At 40.6% G+C, this 21,928-nt stretch overlaps 2 protein-coding genes across 11 annotated transcripts in view; one reads left to right on the top strand and one right to left on the bottom strand.

Moving 5' to 3' along the window:
* The window catches only part of LOC110831193 (uncharacterized), a 44,793-nt gene that overhangs the window by 18,172 nt on the left and 4,693 nt on the right, over positions 1–21,928 (bottom strand). The window lies entirely within an intron of this gene.
* Positions 90–21,332, top strand: LOC147872986 (uncharacterized). 3 transcript variants are annotated; one of them, XM_087353500.1, is made up of 5 exons: positions 90–2,446; positions 3,378–3,994; positions 4,209–10,654; positions 11,745–15,633; positions 20,637–21,332. In XM_087353500.1, the coding sequence occupies exon 3, from the start codon at positions 8,985–8,987 to the stop codon at positions 10,356–10,358; it is 1,374 nt and encodes a 457-aa protein (XP_087209626.1). In that variant the 5' UTR covers positions 90–2,446; positions 3,378–3,994; positions 4,209–8,984; the 3' UTR covers positions 10,359–10,654; positions 11,745–15,633; positions 20,637–21,332. The 3 variants fall into 3 exon arrangements, with proteins under 3 accessions (XP_087209626.1, XP_087209627.1, XP_087209625.1); XM_087353501.1 differs by lacking the exon at positions 11,745–15,633; XM_087353499.1 differs by having other exon boundaries at positions 4,209–15,633.

The following is a 21,928-nucleotide window of genomic DNA, read 5'->3' as shown; positions in this document are numbered from 1 at the left end:
ATTCCCTTACAGGACATTTTCACAAGAGAAGTGGGTGAACAACACACTGCGTGAGTAGTTGCTTTTTCAGATATATATGTTTGTGAGGAGGAGAGGATGCAAAATGAAATGGCTTAATGTTAATCTAAGCAAACTGACAGAACTGGTAAATTTGCCTGTACTAAGGTGATTTCTATGACAGTACATCAGTGCATATGAATGTTTTATCGCCCTCAAGTTGTAAAGCTACTTTTGAAACATGCTGTACAATGTTTGTGTTACAGGTGTGCTTCGACAGATTTGCAAAATCTTAATGAAGTTTTGCGAGTTTGTGATACAAGTGCACAGGACCTATTTGATACTTGCTAATACTCTGGAGAGTCTAATGGTAGGTATATACGGGGTGATCCGAAAGTCGTGCAGAAGGGCATGGAAAAGTAGTGTTGGCAACACTGTACTGTCGGCCGGGTGTTGCGCAGGCAATATGACCTTGAGACATCCGCTAGGTCTCACCAGTTGAGTAACAGCATTCGAAAGTGTAAGATGAGTTTTTCACAAGCGGAGCGAGTATTCATTATGGAACATTATATTAAGACGAATTCGTACACGGAATGCCAACAATCGTTTGTGCGTAGTTTTCCAGAATCACGCGTGCCGCATAAATCAACAATATGCCGAATTGCTTACCGTTTTCGTGAAACAGGCAGCGTAAGTGACAAGAAGCGATCTGGACGGCCATCAAGTCTGAGTGATGAAAATTTGAATGATGTTAAGCAGTACTCAGAATGGTCACCCAGGAAGTCCTTAACAAGATTAGCACAGCAGACTGGATTGAGTTATGGAACAACGCAGAGGTGTACGAGGCGGCTGAAACTTGTGCCTTACAGAATTCACACAATGCACGAACTCAAGGAACCGGACAAAGGGAAAAGATTACAATACTGTGAATGGTTCCGAGAACTTGTGAGGGACGGTGTCGGCATCTTGGACAACATTTTGTTCACAGATGAGGCTTGGTTTCATTTAAGTGGTTATGTAAACAGTCAGAACAGTAGGTTTTGGAGCTCTGATAATCCACAAGTTTTCCATGAGGTGCCCTTAAAGTCAGAAGATTGGAGTGTGGTGTGCAGTTTCACGCCGCAAGGTGGTGGGTCCTCTTTTCTTTAGAGAAACTGTTATTGCTGAACGTTACCAGGCATTCATTATGCAATTTATTGCATTACTGGAGGAAACAGAACGTGTCTGCTGGTTTCAGCAAGATGGGGCCACAGCACACACAGCCAGTTCCACCCTGGCAATGTTGGCTGAGTTTCTTGGTGATCGTGTGATTTTTAAGGGTTTGTGGCCACCTCGTTCCCCAGACCTAACGTCACCTGACTTTTTTCTGTGGGGATACTTGAAACAGAAAGTGTATGCAAACAACCCTCGAACCGTGGCTGAACTGCAAACCAACATTGAGAGGTGCATTGCAACCATACCCCAGGCAATGCTTCGTCGTGTGTCTAGAAATGTGATTAAAAGAGTGAATTTGTGTCACAGAGAAGGAGGATCACACTTTAAACACCTTCTGTGATTTCCATATGGTAAGGTGAACATTACATTTGCATATGGTTTGGTTTACACAGAAAAAAACTTAATATCAAGACATTTTTTATGTGGTTCATGGATGTAAATTTTACAACATTTATCATGTAACAGTGTTTGGTTGAACTGATTACCAGCATTGTACTAGAACTGTGAGTATTAAGTTTGCATACCATAAATTAGAATCACAACTCTTGTTGCAGGGCTCAGGAGTAACTGTCCGGTATGCACGCCACAGCATTTTTGAAGTAGGGGACCACATAATATGACACATTGAGGTGTTAAATATATAATTGGGTTAGGAGAGAGAGAGAAGGTAAATTATTCACGGCTGGGAATTTAAATATTTTGAGGATGGTACACGAGTTATGGTATGGGGCATTCCAAACCCATATTAATCAAATTTTGGTCAAAATTGTACGTGACGCACCTTATGTATTGGAGTTACCTAGTCTTGCTGCAGAATGTGCCATCTTGCTCAAATATCTAACAAAACTGAAATCTGTTCCGACAGATGAAATTCCCTATGTCAGGCTTTCAAGACCGAGAAAGGACTGGGACGGTGCATCAACAAAAAAGATACCCATGCTTTCCAGAATAGCCTTTGAGTTGGCAAAGCCAAAACAAGGAACTCTCTCAAATTATGCACAAATTGCCATTTCAGAAGAGATGGCTGAAGCAGTTACAAGGATTGTGAACCTTGTTAAAGTGATTAAGGGTAAATTAGATAGCAGAACCTCAGAAAGCATCCTTAAAGATCTAGGAGGAGACATTTGGGGAATTCGGGCCATGGAAAGGATGTATGGACCAGAAGAAGACGAATCAGATGAGGAGAGGACACCTCCTGCAGTTCATCAGGATACATGATGGAGCTGATAAGAAGGTATATTCATTCATCTATAATGAGTTGTCACACACTTGTGATTTTAATGATTAATGCACAAAATCTTATTTCTGCTTGGCGTTCTGATGCATTGTGTTTTTGGAATACCAGTTAACATTTAGGTCTTATGGCATCCTTTGTGCTTATGTTTGTAAAATTTATCTTTAGAAATGTTTTACAAAGCAGTATGTCACCTATGTGCATGTGCACAATAATTCTAGTTAAAAATAATGGACTACCACTTTCATGGAAGTGTATTTATATTTTTCAAACTTCTTTATAAATAGTTGATGTAGGTCAGTCAGTATAGTGACTGGCTAAAGACTGGCCTCTGCCTACAGACCAGTTCAGGGGCCCACCCACCCTACTATCCAATGGGTCTGGGGTCCTTTCCTGGGGTAAAGCGCAGCCAGGGCATGTTCCTGACCACTCACCCCATCTCGTGCTGAGGTCAAGAATGAGTAGGAGCTATACCCTCGAGCGACTACATGGCTTATAGTGGGACAGCTTTACTTTTATTTGTGTTACTGTATAATTCATGATTCATTATGTGTCAGCAACCTTTTAAGATGTGAAATCTTTATTCAGACAAATGAGATGAAATGACACATGTATGATATATGAAGTTATCTTTATTAATCTTTAGCCATTTACATGTCCCCTTCTTCTCTTGTGTATGGTGTGGTGGGACTGTGATTACAGGTTGGAGCTATCGTGTTTGCCAGACGACATCGGTGGTAGGAGAACTCTTACCTCATGTCGGATAACCATGAATCACCATTAACTGGGCACTGTTCGATTATTACAATTTTATATTATTGCTTGTCACATTGGATTAATAGTTTGTTATAAATACTTTCAGTCACCAACTATCAAGACTACTCCCAATCATGCACTCAGGAAGTGTAGCTATGCTATGTTTGAGTTACAGGTGTGTTAAAAACAATTCAGAACATCATAAAAGCGATTAACCGTTGTGTGGGAGTAGGACGAAATACTTATACGTCCTATCAGGTTATAATGGTAGGTATATAACAGATATAAAAGCAATACCAGAAAACAAAGATTTGGACATTTAGAATTGTAACTAACCTCACCTGAACAGCGTTAAGTAGAGAGAACAAATTATGACGCTTGCTTTAACATCCTTTCTAATCACTTATCTTCCTCTTAGTTACCAGATATTCTCAGCGCTTTGTCATAATTATTTATTTGTAGTTCACAGTATATTATTAGAAAGTAAGTAGCTTTGGAAATATTACCAATTTTGAAAACTAAGTTGATCACTTGATCTAGTATTGTAAAGGTAATTAGCCTCTGTGACTAATCTCATGCCATGAAGTACTGGTGCGTGATGAAGTCCGTAGTTACAAGTTTGAAAATTAAGAAATAAATACTGGAGGAATGTTGGCATTTGTCTTCTTCCCTTTCAGAACTTTGCCTAACAACTGACATTCTCTTACAGGCAGTTGTTAAAAAAATTAATGATTGGTTTCATCGTCGCCCAGCCACTGAGCTGGACACAGATGAAGAAACATATTACACTGCGTGAGTAGTTGATTTTTCAGATATATGTGTTTGTGAGGAGGAGAGGATGCAAAATGAAATGGCTTAATGTTAATCTAAGCAAAGTGTACAGAACTGGTAAATTTGCCTGTACTAAGGTGATTTCTATGACATTACATCAGTGCATATGTATGTTTTATCGCCCTCAAGTTGTAAAGCTAGTTTTGAAACACGCTGTACAATGTTTGTGTTACAGGTGTGCTTCGACAGATTTGCGAAATCATAATGAAGTTTTGCGAGTTTGTGATACAAGTGCGCAGGACCTATTTGATACTTGCTAATACTCTGGAGAGTCTAATGGTAGGTATATACGGGGTGATCCGAAAGTCGCACAGAAGAGCATGGAAAAGTAGTGTTGGCAACACTGTACTGTCGGCCGGGTGTTGCGCAGGCAATATGACCTTGAGACATCCGCTAGGTCTCACCAGTTGAGTAACAGCATTCGAAAGTGTAAGATGAGTTTTTCACAAGCGGAGCGAGTATTCATTATGGAACATTATATTAAGACGAATTCGTACACGGAATGCCAACAATCGTTTGTGCGTAGTTTTCCAGAATCACGCGTGCCGCATAAATCAACAATATGCCGAATTGCTTACCGTTTTCGTGAAACAGGCAGCGTAAGTGACAAGAAGCGATCTGGACGGCCATCAAGTCTGAGTGATGAAAATTTGAATGATGTTAAGCAGTACTCAGAATGGTCACCCAGGAAGTCCTTAACAAGATTAGCACAGCAGACTGGATTGAGTTATGGAACAACGCAGAGGTGTACGAGGCGGCTGAAACTTGTGCCTTACAAAATTCACACAATGCACGAACTCAAGGAACCGGACAAAGGGAAAAGATTACAATACTGTGAATGGTTCCGAGAACTTGTGAGGGACGGTGTCGGCATCTTGGACAACATTTTCTTCACAGATGAGGCTTGGTTTCATTTAAGTGGTTATGTAAACAGTCAGAACAGTAGGTTTTGGAGCTCTGAAAATCCACAAGTTTTCCATGAGGTGCCCTTAAAGTCAGAAGATTGGAGTGTGGTGTGCAGTTTCACGCCGCAAGGTGGTGGGTCCTCTTTTCTTTAGAGAAACTGTTATTGCTGAACGTTACCAGGCATTCATTATGCAATTTATTGCATTACTGGAGGAAACAGAACGTGTCTGCTGGTTTCAGCAAGATGGGGCCACAGCACACACAGCCAGTTCCACCCTGGCAATGTTGGCTGAGTTTCTTGGTGATCGTGTGATTTTTAAGGGTTTGTGGCCACCTCGTTCCCCAGACCTAACGCCACCTGACTTTTTTCTGTGGGGATACTTGAAACAGAAAGTGTATGCAAACAACCCTCGAACCGTGGCTGAAGTGCAAACCAACATTGAGAGGTGCATTGCAACCATACCCCAGGCAATGCTTCGTCGTGTGTCTAGAAATGTGATTAAAAGAGTGAATTTGTGTCACAGAGAAGGAGGATCACACTTTAAACACCTTCTGTGATTTCCATATGGTAAGGTGAACATTACATTTGCATATGATTTGGTATACATTAGATTTGTATATTACTGTAGTGTCTGTGCTTTCTTTTTATTTTTGTACCAATCTTCAGTAGATGAAACTGCTTATAGTTATGATACTGTTATGCTAGACACCATTTTCACCATATAATTTTCCATGAGAGTAAGTATTAATACATAATTGTGTAGTTTAGTGTAGATAGTAATGTGTGATGCATTACAGGGTGAACATCACAAGCACTATACAGGTGCAGAAGTAATCTTGATATGTAAACGCAAAAAGCGGAAACTTGTTACGCAGGACTGCCAATTCAGTATGTACTAACTAGTATTGTGTGCAAATCTTAGGAAACATTAGTTGCTTGTCTCACCAGCTTTGTATTTCCATTTCATCTATGACACATGAACAGCTCAGGAAATCATACTTTAATATGTCATGTAGTGTAATTAACAGCCACTGTGGGCTGGCAGTTAGATCGCTGGCCTTCTAATCCTGGGGTCTCGGGTTAGATTCCCGACGGTGCCCCAATTTATAACTTGTGTTGGGCAAGGTCGTGGTCTAGGCAACATGGAGTTTTGCTCTGGGGGCTTCCCCGGTTTCTCCGTGGCATCCCAACAATAACTCCATTCACACACAGAAGAAGGCAATGGCAAACCACTTCTGGATTATCTGCCAAGAACGTATATGAACAGGTCCCAGTCCGAGAAAAGGATGGAAGGATCCTGTTCATATGGATCTGTCGTCAGACAGAACACTAAATAATAATAATATTACTGTATATTATATGTAAATTACTTCTTTGGGTTGCGTGACTTCTGGATCACCTGTATAATGGTAGCTATACAATGTTTGTGTTACAGGTTGTAACCGCTCATCTGGCTTTAATTTGGTTTGTTAATTGATTCTGTGTGTTTCAAGCATATCAAAACCTTCCTTCTATTAACAATACTTAAGATCTTAGCACCACTTGCCGGGAACGAAGATGGACTTCAGCCCTAAGTGCCAGAAGTGGTGTTCACGCTAGTAAGCAGAAAGGCATGTTTGGGATCTCTTTAATATTCAATCTCGATTCTAATTCCCCTGCTCCAGCTGGACTGTTTACTACAGACAGAGAGTTGCATTTAGGAGCAAGTGTAAGAGATCGTATTGTGCGGTCTGTGAGAGATTTCTCTCTTTCATGAGAGAGGCCGGTTCTTCGCACCGAGAACGGGACTCTTGCGCCAAGGAAAACTAAATGGTATCACTCTTGGTTGAAGTCGCGATAGCAAAGGTGCCAGAGGCACGCAGGCAACTGTAAAGGTAGACTACACATCTTATAAACTTATCATTTTTTTTAACTTCATTATTATTGTGTGCTAATAAATATTAGTGACTTCAAACTTCAATCCAAATTATTATTGGCTGGTGTAAACAGGCCTTGGTGTAGGGATGTAGCGACCCCATCGCCCAGTGGGATGCCACTGCAATCAGCCACCCAAGTACTGTTGGGAAAACCAGAACTACAGAGGTGGTAGGAAATGACCAACCTCAGCCTCAACACAGAGGACGGCCAGCTAGGTGGCTTAGGAGGCAGTCCCTCCAAACCTGGCAACCAGTCATTGGGCCAATCACCCACACTTGGTTTTTAATATGATTCAGATAAACAAAGACTGTTCGGCCGGACAACTTCCATGGAGACGACATAGGCGAGGAAAGGATATACGATTTGAAATTTGGAATATCAAGACTCTAGTGGGGAAAGAGGTAGAAATGGTTCAGGAAATGTTAAAATACAAAATCAATATATTGGGAATTAGTGAAGTTAAGAAAAAAGGAGTAGAAGTACTTATGGATAAAGGATTCACACCTTGGTACTCCAGAGTGGAAATGGGAAGTGGGGGTTATAGTGGATCAAGATGTAGATAAGGTCAGCAACTGGTACCCAATAAACTCTAGAATTATGATAATAGATCTAGAAATGCAGGAACAAATATCTATAGTACAAGTATACGCACCAACCGAAGATGCAGATATAATAGAAAAAGAGCAATTCTATACAGATCTTCAAAGAGTTGCATATGATATAGCAGGTAGCAGAAGAAAAATTTTGATAATGGGCGACCTAAATAGCCGGGTAGGAAATGTTGTAAGAATTGGACATGGAGCTATAGGTAAATATAATGGAGAAAAGAAAAGAAATGAAAATGGAAAAGGACTTATTGAGTTCTGTGTACACAACAACTTGATTATTGGGAATACTTTTTATATCCATAAGAATATGCACAAAATCACATTTGAAGGTCAAGGGAGAGAAGCTAGAAGTATAATTGACTATTATATATATGGAAAGGAATTAAGATACATATTGTGACGTGTTGCGGTTGGCATTGTTGAACTGTTTAATGACATTGTTGTATTCATGCATTGTATTATTATTGGCATTGTTGCGTTTAGCATTGTTGTGTCTGTTTATTGGCATTGTTGCATAGACATTGTTGCATTCGTAGGAATGGTGGCGCAGAGAGGATATGTATAAAGTGTATGTAGAACAAGATTCTTTTATATTTAGGGAAATGCTTCCCTTCAATCTTTTATTTAGTGAAATGCTTCCCTTCAATCTTTTATTTAATTTTATATTTAGTGAAATGTTTCTCTTCCAACTTTTATTTAATTTTTTCTCCAGCTCTTCACAAAGGAAAAGTATGCTGGGACTACATGCAGCATCAGTTGTTGGTCCAAACAGCAAGTGTGCTGTTTATGATGTTTTGAAGACAAGATGGATGCCAGCCAGAAACAACTACGAGACCAGTTTACGTGCATCCAGCAACAGCTTCAGGACAATCTTGAAGACAAGATGGATGCCAGCCAGAAACAGCTACAAGATAATCTAGGCGCACAGTTTTCGAAAGAAATAAGCGCCCTGAGGTGCAGTCAGGTGGAATTAGAGAAAAGGATCACCGACGATCTCGGACAAAAGTTAGAGGCCACGCGGCGCGAGTTCGAGACACGGCTGTAGGCGGTGAAGGCCCGAACAAGGCACGGAGGGGCCGGAACGTTCGTGGGTGGCACGGACCGTGTGAAACCGCCTAAGTTCGACGGATCCACGTCTTGGACAGTATTCCATCGGCAGTTTGAGGCTGTGGCCAACCACAATGGCTGGACGCCTGGGGAGAAGGTCGCGCATCTCCTTGCCGTACTTCAGGGGCAAGCTGCTGACATCCTGCATGGCGTTCCTGTTGGGGCGGCCTACGACGACATCCTCAACGCATTAGAGGGCCGTTACGGGGACCATCAGCTGGCGGCGGTCTACCGATCTCAGTTGAAATCAAGGACGCAGGGGAGGGGCGAAACTCTGCAGGAATTCGCAGCGGCAATAGAGAAGCTGGCCCATCGAGCGTTCGTAGGGCTTCCCGCAGATTTCCTGCAGAGGGAGGCCGCTCACGCTTTCATCGACGGCCTGGGAGACCGAGAGATTAAGCAACACCTTCTAATGGGCGGTGACCGATCCCTCAATGAAGCACTCGGACAGGCCCTGAAGCTACAGGCAGCCGCAGGATCAACACTAACGGTGCGTCAAATACGGTCAAAGGACCCGACGGAGGAGCGATCGCCCCAGGATAGACGTTCTGGATGGGGGCGACCGGTGTGCTGGCAGTGCGGCGCCCCCGGCCACCTTATGAGATGTTGTCCGCAGGTCTCCGCAAGGACCAACCAGGTCTCGGGAAAACGAGTAATGGCCGGCGTATGGAGGGGACCGTCGGCCCCACCACCCCCTTCCCCTCGATTTACACTGAGCGTGGTCACCAAGAGGAGTGACGACGGTCTGATCACCGAAGGCTGGATTCGGGGAAGACGCTGTAATGTGACCATCGACACCGGAGCTGCAGTGACCATAGCCAGGCCCGACGTCGTAGCGGGAGAATCAGAGCGGGAGCCGAGCAGACCGTACGTGCTGCAGACAGCGTCCGGTGAAACCATCCCCGTTTTGAAAGAGGTGTTAGTTGAGCTAACGCTGGGGCAGAGTGTCATCCGCACCTGGATTTTTGTAGCCGACATCACGGACGAGATCATCCTGGGGCTGGACGTCCTGCGAGCTTACGATGCGACGGTGGACCTAGGACGCCAAGTGCTGCGACTGGGCCAAGAAGAGATATCTCTATGGGGCCCTCGGAGCAGACCCCAATCCACACGCCTGACATTAGCCAGCGAGGAGAAAAGAACGTTCCACTGGTCCCCGGAGGCAGACGTCGCATTCGAGTACTTGAAAGAGTCGCTGTGTGCATCGCCCATTTTAGGATATCCACGACCTGGCGAGAAGTTCCTGGTAGACACCGACGCAAGCAGCGTTGGGATCGGAGGCGTGTTATCCCAGGGACGGAGGCATACCAACGCCGACGCTCTCTCTAGAAGGCCATGCTCGGAGGACTGTGGCCACAGCCAGAAGGTCGAGCAACGAGCGGGTCGAGTAAAGGTGCGAGCCGTCGCCGCTACAGTCGCGGATGGCTGGGACCGGGTGACACTAAGAAAAGAGCAGCAGGAACGACTCTATGACGCGCATAACCATGCCCGCCAGCATCTGAAGATGGCCAGCGACCGGATGAAGGCACGCTATGATCGCCTGGCAAACTCGGCTGGCTTCCAGGAGGGAGATCGCGTGTGGTTGTATCATCCTACCCGGACAAAAAGGGAAGTCTCCCAAGCTACAAACATCTTGGGAGGGCACCTACAGGGTGGTGACCAGAATCAACGACGTGGTTTATCGGATTCAGCGCCATACCCGGGCCCGGATGATGGTAGTCCACCTGGACAGGTTGGCGCCGTATTCGGGTGCTGCTCGGGACGAGCAGCTTTAAGGAGGGGGTAGTGTGACGTGTTGCGGTTGGCATTGTTGAACTGTTTAATGACATTGTTGTATTATTATTGACATTGTTGCGTTTAGCATTGTTGTGTTTACATTGTTGCGTCTGTTTATTGGCATTGTTGCATAGACCCAGATGACATGCACAGGCTCCAGTGATTGCAGTTGCAGTGATATATTTCTCTCACCAGCAAGCTCTCCAGAATCATCAGGATCAGAAAACAACCTAGTCTCCGTTCAGAAATTTCAGAAGAAGAAAGCTCAGCACAAGTGAAAATTTGGCAAAAGAGCAAAGTCTAATGGTAAAGCTGGAGTGAAATAAGTTCCTCAAGTGAGCGAATATGTAGTATAAAGGTTCACAGTTATTGTGTTTTGAAACTTCGTTATGTGCCTCGTAACACTCCTTTTCAATAAAAATACATCTTAAGACATTAATAGAAATTTCACGTGGCTCACACCTCAAAACATTAACTGCTAACCCGAACTAAAACCTTAGATAAATGTTTTAATGAAGATCTGGCTAAGACTTCAGCCACAGCTGTTACGAGACGCTCATAACGGTCGCTCGCGGGCAAATTTTTTTGTCCTTTCCATATCAGAGACAAACACTGCTTCACACTGCAACTGAATTAATGTCACATAGTTAGACCCCCTTCACAGCTTTAGAACAGTACTCAATGCAAAGTCAATTCCCTGCTTCGTAAACAAAAAATGTCTACAAAATATTTTCAGTCGCGTCTGCATAAAATGAATCTCTTATTTTTTTTAACGTCTCACCGTCTGTCATCCTCTGGGTATAAACTCACAAACGGTTACACAATTTTTTTTTATATAATATTTCAAATATCACTAATATTAATGCCCGCCATTTCACACGATCCTGAGCAAGTAACATTGCTTTATTTTCCTCCGACACTACTTCGTTCTGTGTCTTGTAAGCTGGTATTTTTAATATTTATCCTAGCTAAAATTTAGCTAAAATTTTGTAACTAACACTTAGACATAATTCACTACCAACATTACCTAAGAAACTCAGGCAGATGTTGGTATTAAGGTAACAGACGGGTCCGAAATAAAGTCTTTGATACACCCATTTATTCAGAACTCTACTGTCATTTCAGAAAACATCGCGGTGCGAACAGAATGCTTAAAAATTATTCAGAAAAATTCTGTCTCGGAGGTTTCATTAATTTCTTGCCAGAGTCTTGGAGAACTTTGCGATTTAATTAAATTTGTCTACTTCCACCAGTGATGAGAGCTGTTTCATGAATTAGTCAGTTGCGTAACTAGTAGAGTACAGTGTTTTCTTGTTTCTATTTGAGGGTAATCGCTACTTGCACGTTCTTTTATGATGTGTACAATAATTTATCAAGATGGTGTTGTCGATTTCAGGCGACTTACCAACATTCTGAATGAAGAAGACAGATAATGATAAACAAGGGCATGATACAATTCATTCTAATACATCACAGATAGACATTATGTCAGAATCTTTTATTTTGTACAAAGTAAATGCACTCTGTGCCTTAAACTAAGCACAGTACTTTAGAGCGTACAGTATGCTCCAAAACCACTGTTATTAAAGAGGAACGTAGCAAAGGTATTTCACTGAATTGTCTGACAACAGTAGTTAAGAACTGACAACTGACGAAGTGATTTAACTCATTTCATGATCATTTTGTTAGCCAGCTAACAATTCGCTCGATACATGAAACATTCGTTAGAAATTATATTTTCATATTTAATTTCATCTAGAGCACAACGCACTCCAAACTCTCGAACGTCGTTTTATATAAACAAAATGAACATGCTAGTGAACTTCTGACATTTATCTCACACACATTTGCTGTTCTATATCAACTTTCAAGGAATCCTGCAATCAAACTCTCATGGATCATGGATTTGAAAAGGCGTCTAATATCCTACATATATAAGGATCAAGTTCCTCGGTTACATCATATGTTGAATCACACTGCGCACTGTAGAGGGAAATATCAGGTTTCCATGTTGGCATACGTGCCTTTGTACGAGCCATGAAATTATTTATATAAATCCCAGTTGGTATTTTATGGAAGTAATAAGACAGAATTGCTTATTGCTTGTTGATGTGAGATAAGTAGCGGTAAGATGAGAATGATGCTTTCATAATGCGTCTGGTTCAAACCCCAGAGACCCAACCAACCAAATTCCTTTGGACAACTTGCCTGACGGGATAACCTCCCATCAGCAGCAACAGATCCCAGTTTGAATGGTCGAGGCTCCCGCCACGACGAAACCCCGTTAGCGTTAGCAAAATTTCCGTTCTTATATTAAGACCGTTTACCATTTCCAGCAATGCGCCTTGTGCGCAGGAATGGTTTCACCTAGGGACGATGCTTGCGCTTGCGCAGGCCTCCGCCCTCAGTTAGCTTTTTTGGTTGGTTGGTTGGTTGGTTGCTTTGGGAGCAGTGTAGGAGGTGAGAGTGTGGAAGGAGGGTGCGAAGAGAGCTGAAGTGTGAATCGCTTGTAGGAGAAGTGTGTTGTAGAGGAGATTATTTTGTGCTGTAAAAGACGTTTTAGTTTGATTAAATTCATTATTGCTGGAGGACATTGTGGTCTCTTACAATCCAACCAAGTTTACAATCGTATTGGATTTGAGGTAGCAAACTTCGAAAGAAATAAAGGGTTGACAATCAAGGTTGTATACCGTCCCACGCTACAATATTTAATGATATAAAGGTTATTCGAGGTGCAGAACTAAATACGGACCATGGACTAGTTATAGGAGATACATCTCAGAAAGACTTCAAGGAAATGAAGGGGCAAAAGATATGAGAAAATATGTACAGAGGAACTTCAAAAAACTAATAAACAAGAATATAAAAATAAGATGATTGAAAAGATGAATGAACTAACTAAAGAAGAATTAGAAGATAAAGAAGAGTGGAAACTATAGAAATGCTGGGAGAAGATACAATGTACTGTACTGCAAGTGGCAGAAGAAGTATGTGGAAAAAAGAAAATAAATACTGGAACAAAACGCACAAGATGGTGGACGGAAAAAGTTAAGGAAGGTGTCAAAAGGAAGAAACAAGCATGGAAGAAATATATTCATACAAAATTAGATGATGACCATCAGCAATATATATAAAACAGAAATGAAGTCAAAAGGATGGTAAGAGAAGCTAAAACAAGAACATGGGATGACTTTGGGAATGAGTTAGAGGAAAACTATACGGAAAATAATCATAGATTCTGGAAGGTTGTGAAAGGAATGAGAGGCATATTTGGAAAACAAATTGAAAACATTAAAAACAAAGATCAGAAATTAGTACCTGAAACTGGGAATATTTTGGACATATGGAAAGAATAATATTATGAGAACAAATTTAAAGGAGAGGGGAAATACCAAGCCCCAAGAGGAAATTCTAGAAATCATTCTGGAGAAATGGAAAAGGATGAAATAACAAAAGATGAAGTTTTAGATGCAATAAAAAGACTCAAAAATGGGAAAGCACCAGGATGGGATAATATAGCACTCAAATATATAAAATATGGAGAACATCTTACCGATAAGATTATAAGTTAATCTCACAGATATGGAGAGAAAACAAAACACCCGAGGACTGGGAGAAACATATAATAATACCTATAGATTGAGAAGAGTAACAGAAGAGGAATTGGAAGAAGAGCAAATGGCTTTCAGACCCAATAGACAGACACAAGACCATATATTTTCAATACGAAATATATGTGATAAATTTATAGATCAAGGAAAAGAACTATACTTGGCATTCATAGATCTAAAATCTGCATTCAACAATATAAGATCATCGGAAATTTGGAATATACTGGAGAAAAAATCTGTACCGTACAAACTGTGTGAAGCAATTAAGAGTACATTTAGTAATGTCCAGGGAAAAGTAAGGATAAGAGGACAGGAATCCAAACCTTTCCAAATAGAGAAGGGAGTGAAACAAGGCAATAACCTTAGCCCTCTATTATTTATACTAGTGATGGATGAGATACTAAAAATATGTAAAAGAAGAACAGCAAGAAAGAAAGTAGGTAACTGGAAAATGAGGAGTATGACACAATCACTAATATATGCAGATGACATCGTGCTAATAGCTGACAACCAAGTGAAATTACAAAATGCAATAATTGAATGGAGCGAAGAATTGGAACTAAGAGGCCTAGAAATAAATAATACTAAAAGTAAAGTTATGAAAATAGGGAGACATGTACTAGATCGGGATGAAAGAGACATAAATATACTGTGGAAATGAGAAATTGGAACAAATAGGAACCTACGAATACTTGGGGGTCATATTATCTGAAGATGGAAAAATTGGTAATGAGATCCTAAATAGGGTAAAGAAGGCAAATAATGCATATTACCAATTAAACAATACAATATTTGGAAAGAAAGAATTGAATATAAAAACCAAGAAACAATTCTACCAATTAGTTATAGAACCAACACTATTATATGGCAGCGAGAGCTGGCCAAACTTAAATAAATATTCATCTAAGTTAGAGGTGGAAATGAAATGTCTCACAAAATCAATATGGAAAACGTGCAGGGATAGAATAAGGAACACCAAAATTAGAGAAGAGGTGGGAATTAAATCACTTAAAACAAATTTGGAAGAAAAACAATTGAAATGGTTTGGACATGTTGTTCGAATGGCAGATAAACGAAAGACGAAACAGTTTGTGGAAGCTAGAGTTGAGGGTACCAGAACAAGAGGAAGACCTAGAAAGAGATACTTGGATACTATTAGAGAAATAGGACAAGGAAAGGGGAAATGTTTGATGCAGATGAAATTCTTAGCAAGGGATAGGAAGGAATGGAGGTGGACCGGGCAATAAACCCCGACGCTATAAAGGCACAATGGAAGATGAGAAAGAAGAAGAGAACAGGCCATTAACACGACCCGAGATAAGAGCCACCTACCGACTTGCTAGGACCCAATATCCTACACCTTGAGATACCCACATAGCCCTCGGGAGGAGAGGCAGTCGAACACCCACCCTGATACGACAGCTGTCACGAGGTTACAATCAGCGGACGGTTACAGCGTTTTTGGCACCCAACATGGAGCAAGACTTCTGGACTCCTATCAGCCAAGACGAAGGATTGAAGGAAGGCCACTTCCGACAGATCAACAGCAGCCACCAGTGACTTGGGCGAGGGGAGCAAACCACAGCATCCCGACACCGGTCACACGGACATCGTACCAACAACCACGCCTATTGACAGCATTGCAGCTGTAGAAGATCATCTACGCCAAATCAGGTCAGTCACTTCGCGACGTTATGGCTGGAAGGCAGCTGCCGAATTCGATTCAGAAATGATTGAAGATAGTGGTTTGAGATGCCTTGTGCACAAATAGAGCATTTTAGTGAGCCAGGTAGCCTGGCAGCCAGCTCTGCAGTAGTGGAGACGGCTGTCGTGCCGAGCAACAAATCTGTAGATACCGCAGAGGAGTCGGAAAGTACGGAAGGCCTTCAGCAGGTCACTGTATGTTCTGAAAGTACGACCCATGAAAGCAAGGATTCTTTGCGTGATTTCATAGCTAATATGTTCCATAATTTGAAAGATAGCCAAGCTAAAGATGAATATGACAATGCCAAATTAAGTAAGGAATTGAATAAGAAAATTCAGAACATTGAAGAAAATATAAGGCTAGAAAATGAGAAACTAATCGCGAAGTTTGAACACGAAAAGTTGAGTAAAGAATTGTCAGGCAGACTGGAAAGTGAAACTGCCAGACTGCATGCAAATATAAAACAGGTCAGGGACAATGCTGACAAAGAGTTTTCTGGAGTAAAGGATAGGTTCAATAGCTTGGTTAGTCAGGTTAATGAATAGATGATACAAGTGACGAACAATACTAAAGAGAAAGCTAAAGAACTCATTCACAAGGTGGATCAGAAACTTAGCGAGGTAACTTGTAATACAGTAACCAAAGAACTGATGAGAGATCCTCTATGCTAGAAGCTAATATTAAGACTGTACAATCTGATGTAAAGAGTGATGTCACCAAATGCCAGAGCGAAACAAGAGAGCAGGTCAATAAAAAGATGAAACAATTTGAATCATGTAAAGCTAGGCTGGACAAAATGAATGTATATTTGGATAATATAAAAGTGAAAATTTCAGAGAGATCAGCAGTGGTTGGCAATACTGGTTCACTGCCATCCACTGATGGAAACTTAGGTGCTGAACAATCTATTTGTGGTTCTGCCCACACCCTTGAAGGTGATGTTAATCAAATAGCACCCGGTACCATTATTGATAGTGCTAATGTCAATTATCCAAAATCATGTAACAACCACGTGCCTTGTGGAGGTCAGAGTGAAAGAAGTGTGTGCATGCCAACAACTCAAGTCTGCAACGCTAATAGCTTCATCGCTCTGTTTGACTTGACCCTCCCATGATTTCATGACAGCTATATGGTTAACACTGTGTACTTTTGAAGCAATCAGATGACTTCATGAGACTGAAAGCTGTGCCAGTTCGATTCCAGCTCGCTATAGCACTCAAGTCGATCACCGATCCTATAGCAGTTGATTGGTTGTCTGCTGTAGCTCCCAAAATTCAAAATTATGAAGAATTCAAACTAGCCTTCAAAAGGAACTTTTGGTCCGCGAGTAAACAAAGTTGTTAAGTGTTCCATTTATCAAGACCGATATCAGAAAGGCTCCAATCTAAGTATGTCTGAGCACTTTCTAAAATATGCAGTCTTAGCGAGCTACCTTGAACCTAAGATGCCCGATGTCGAACTTATAGACGCGGTGAAGTTTCATTTCCCAATCTACGTCCAAAATAGCTTCGCTGCCGCTCAGCTAACCTGCATTCAGGACACTTTGGATCTCCAAAAGCATCTTGAAGGGATTGAAATGTGTGAAGGACAACAGCAGTTAAACTCAGCCGGTACCTCGCAAAATCAGGGCCACGATAGGTCGCACGGAAACGCAAATGATCGCAGCAGTAACAATAGGCCACGGCCGCAGAGCCAACAAGTTAGTTTTACACCTGCATTTACATTCACTGCAGGTGTAAAACAGGGTGATGGAGTATCAACAGCACTCTTCAATCTTGCTCTGCATCAAGCTGTTAATAAAATAAATCAAAAAAGGGACAATCTACTTTAAATCTAGCATACGCAGACGACATGGCCATTGTTACCAGGAATATAACAACTCTTAAACAAATGTACTTAGAACTGGAGAAGGAAGCTGGAAGGTCTGGTTTAGTGGTGAATGAAGGGATAACGAAATATATGGTCATGTCCGCATCAAGTATCAAGAGGATACCACAAAATATCAACATAGGTAATAGGACATTTAAAGGGGTGAGTCAGTTCAGGTATCTGGGAGCCCTGGTCAACAGCCAAAATGAAATAAGTGACTGTATTAAAGATAGGATACAGAATGGAAATAGAGCATATTATGCTAACCTAAAACTTCTCAAAAACAAGCTGTTAAAAAGGAACACCAAAGGTAAAATATATAGAACACTAGAGCGACCAGTCGTCACATATGGATCGGAAACGTGGACATTAAAAACCGGAGATGGGAATGCACTGAGATGGTTTGAGTGAAAAATCTTACGTAGAATATTTGGACCGGTCCAAGATACAAATAGCTGGAGAATAAGATATAACCAGGAGCCTGATAGATTGATAGAGGGTCAGGACATAGTGAGATTCATCAAGGCACAGAGATTAAGGTGGCTGGGCCACATAGAACAAATGCCAGAAATGCAGATGCCAAAAAGAATGCTGAAAGGAAGACTTGATAACAGAAGAAGGGGATGTCCTAGGATGAGGTGGATAGAAGATGTGACTGCGGACCTGACGACAATGGGAATTGGAGGATAAAAGCGTCTGGAGGACAGTTGTCAATGAGGCCGAAACTCACCAAGGGTTGTACAGCCAGTGAAGAAGACTAAGCCATCCTCAAACAACGAATTTGTAGATTTCATATCATTTGGAGAACTTATCAATGTCCTTAATCATTCAAAAAATAACAAATCACCCAGCGAGGATGGTATACAGATGGAGCTTTTCAAATATGCTGGAGAGAACTTTCAATATAGATTCCTCTATATTTTAAACTTAATTTGGCAGGGTGGAATCCCACTAGAAACCTGGTAAAGAGCTGTAGTAGTACCATTACATAAGGAGATATTAAAAAATGCGAAAGTTACAGAGGGATCAGTTTACTAAACTCAGGTTATAAGATATATGCCAACATCATAAAGAACAAACTTTACGAATACTACAAAGAAAATTTGGGAGAAGAACAGAACAGATTTCGAAGAGGACGCTCTTGTTGTGACAGCTATTTCCCTTTAAAAATACTAATAGGAAAACACAGGGAATTTAATATTAAAACCCATTTAGCTTTTACTGATTTTGAAAAAGCTTTCGACAATGTTAATAGGAACATTCTTCTGGACATTCTAGCCGCTGATAACATACATGATAAAATAATCGATGCTATATGCAACATATATAGTAACGACAAAATTTCAGTAAAAACAGACTCTAATCCATCTGAATGGAAATCAATTAACAAAGGAGTAAGACAAGGCTGTGGCCTCTCCCCTCTTTTATTTATAATCTATATGGATGCAATTATCAAATGCTGGAGAGGGGGAAACTATGGAGAAATACCAATAAACAGAAACGTAATCTTAGATACACTACTATTCGCAGAAGATGAACTGCAGTGTGCAATATATAGTCTACAAAAGACTGCCTCAGATTTTGATATATCAATATCTATTGAAAAAACTAAAATTATGGCAATTTCAGGCAAAGACCCTGTCAGTAGCAAAATCTGTATAAACATTACAATTCTAGAACACGTCAACACATTTAATTATTTAGGGTGCATCCAATCTTAAGGTGGTGAGAAAGATATGCCCTCAAAAATATCAAAATTTATACAAACAACCGGAGTCATAAACCAAGTCTTCAAACCCTCCTTTGTACAACAACATACAACATCTAGCACGACCGGTACTACTGTATGGAAGTGAAGTCTGAACAATTAGAAAGGCGGATGAGCAGAGATGAACTTTATGAGGAAAACTGCTGGCTTTACACTTTTGGACCATAAAAGAAATGAAGAAAGTCTAGAAAAATCGAAAGTTGAACCAGTCTCCAAATTTATTCAGAATTATCATGTCAATTGGAAAGATCACATTGAAAGAATGGACTCTAATAGAATCCCAAACCAACTTTTGAACAGAACGGAAACAGAAGCCTGGGAAGACCGTTAAAAAGATGGAATGAAACCGTAACAGGCCACTTGCCCTAATACTTGATGAACATGATGATGATCACCGATTTAAAAGGGTCTTAGTGCTGTGTACCCAACTATGCACTGTTTGCTGCGAGGAGCGCCATCAGAATAGCAGACGTTTTAAACAGTTAGTTCACCTATTTGGGCAGTCAAAACACAAAGGACATTCAAAACGTTTTTTATGTGTGGGTAACTCGACATATCACACTTTAGCTTGAATGAATAAAATTTAAACCAAAATTATTTTTTTACCCTTTCCCATCCATTCAATTTTTGTTAATATAAATACATTTTGTGAAAAACCAAGATAGTTTTGACATTAAGATTTTTAAATCTCTCAGTAGTGTAAATCTGTTGTGAATCTCTCCTATTTTTAAGAAATGGGACAGTGGACCCCAAGATCATGTTTTTCCATAGCCTCACCACTGCCTTAAAGTGGCCCTGTATGGAAGGTATGATAATTGTTCATAATGCAATTGTAGTCTGAGCATGTAACAAAATATGTTTGTGCCTTGATGTGAATAAATCTGATGTCCTTACTTGTTGTATGTGTAATTACTCTCAACCTTTTTCTTTTTTATCATTTCAGTTTTATCTTCTATTTTTTACTTTTAGGCATTTAGGCATTACTTAGTAGGATTTGAGGTTTTCACGGCAGTGAATCTGAAGATGGCTGTCTTCCAGGTTGTTGCACCGTGTAGCCCTGTAGAAGTTTATAGACATTTCAGGTGCGTTTGCTGCCTCCATCATCAACGCGATCACCCTGATGGAGGCAGGCAGGGACCTCTGAAACATTGATTAGCTTCTACCAGACTACACAGTGCAACAACCAAGAAGACAGCCATCTTCGGGCACATTTTGTGTAGAAATGTTTTGTTGAATTATACAGAGTGAATGTCAAGTGTCTTCGAATTCCTTATGTTATGCAGTCCCACACAACACTTGTTTATCAGTGTTTGTTTATTACATGTTCTTTCGCAGAGTGCATAGCCAGAACGCATTATCAGATGGTTATATCTGTCCATCAGTCCAACCAATTCAACTAGAACCACTGGATGTATCTGGATGAAATTTGATGTGGCAGTTGGTGCTATTCTACACAACGTAAGAAACGTATTTTGAATATCCTACGGGCGGTGATGATGAAATGACAGGCGAGGAAAGTCGATAGGCAGACACTGAGATACTGCAATCTCGTGGCCTAAGTGAGAACTATTGAACAATTGGGATTTAATACCTCTTTCTAAATGTAGCCTGAAAAGAACGCATGAGGATATTTTGCATATTCCTGTACGGTATACAATTTCTGAGATTTTTTTTAACTACAGCAAGACTTCACCCCTTCCTTTATTTTTTTTTGTCATTCCATGAAATCGTTTTTAAAGTTGACTGTACTGCATTACAATGTTTCTATAAATGCCATACACAATAAAACCACAAAGTGGTTTTTAGTCTGTTAATGCACAGCATACGTTTTTGATTATTCTGTATTTCCATATCAAGCACCTGGTAGGAAAGCGGCACAAGAGAGTTCAATATATTTTGCTCGACTGCATAACAAAAAATTCGAAGGCCTAAACATTCACCTTAACGGTTATACTGCACTTAATTCTAACATAAATGTAACACTGTATAAAATATTTTAAAAACTGTTAAATATAAAGCCTTAAACCTGGATAGACCCTTGTTCCTTTTTATATTTTTCACTACATAACTTTCTTATATATATATATATATATATAAAGAAGTCTCCTAATAAAAATGTTTGTTGCTATTTGTACACCATTCTTAAAAGATACTGAACCTACATGAAAATTGCATCACTGCACTCTGCAGAAAAACTGAATTACTTAAATATTTCTGAAGCCCTATTTCGCTGATGTGGATCTCAAATAAGCAACCAAGTGCCAGATAAGGATGGGGGTTGGTCAGTTGGTCAACCATGGATTATTCCATTGCTGGGTATGAATAGCGCTTGGTTTGGTACCACAAAACTGATCTGCATATCTGAACCCATAACATAGGAGACCAACCGATCAACGGGTTGCTTCAAAACTCTTTTTTAAATGAACACTCCAAACATTCCAGTTTGTTTCTGTTCATTAAATGTTAAAATAAAAAATAAATCAGTAAGGAAAAATTACGTTGTCACAAAAATCACATGATCTTAATATTGTGACAACCGGCAAACTATTCACACCGGAAGAATTTCTTAACGGAACCAATTCTCAAATTCAGTACATATTTCGCAGTTTTTAAATGCTTTAAAATCT

This window comes from Zootermopsis nevadensis, unplaced genomic scaffold (genome assembly GCF_977971745.1).
Source record: "Zootermopsis nevadensis isolate Lab colony 2312 unplaced genomic scaffold, Znev_1.0 Znev_ptg000022l, whole genome shotgun sequence".
Classification (NCBI taxonomy): domain Eukaryota; kingdom Metazoa; phylum Arthropoda; class Insecta; order Blattodea; family Termopsidae; genus Zootermopsis; species Zootermopsis nevadensis.
Note: the sequence above shows the minus strand (reverse complement) of the source record. Positions and strands in the feature narration are given on the sequence as shown.

Coding starts and splice junctions, on each gene's coding strand:
- LOC147872986 (XM_087353501.1), top strand. CDS start 8,985: ATGGGCGGTGACCGATCCCTCAATGAAGCACTCGGACAGGCCCTGAAG.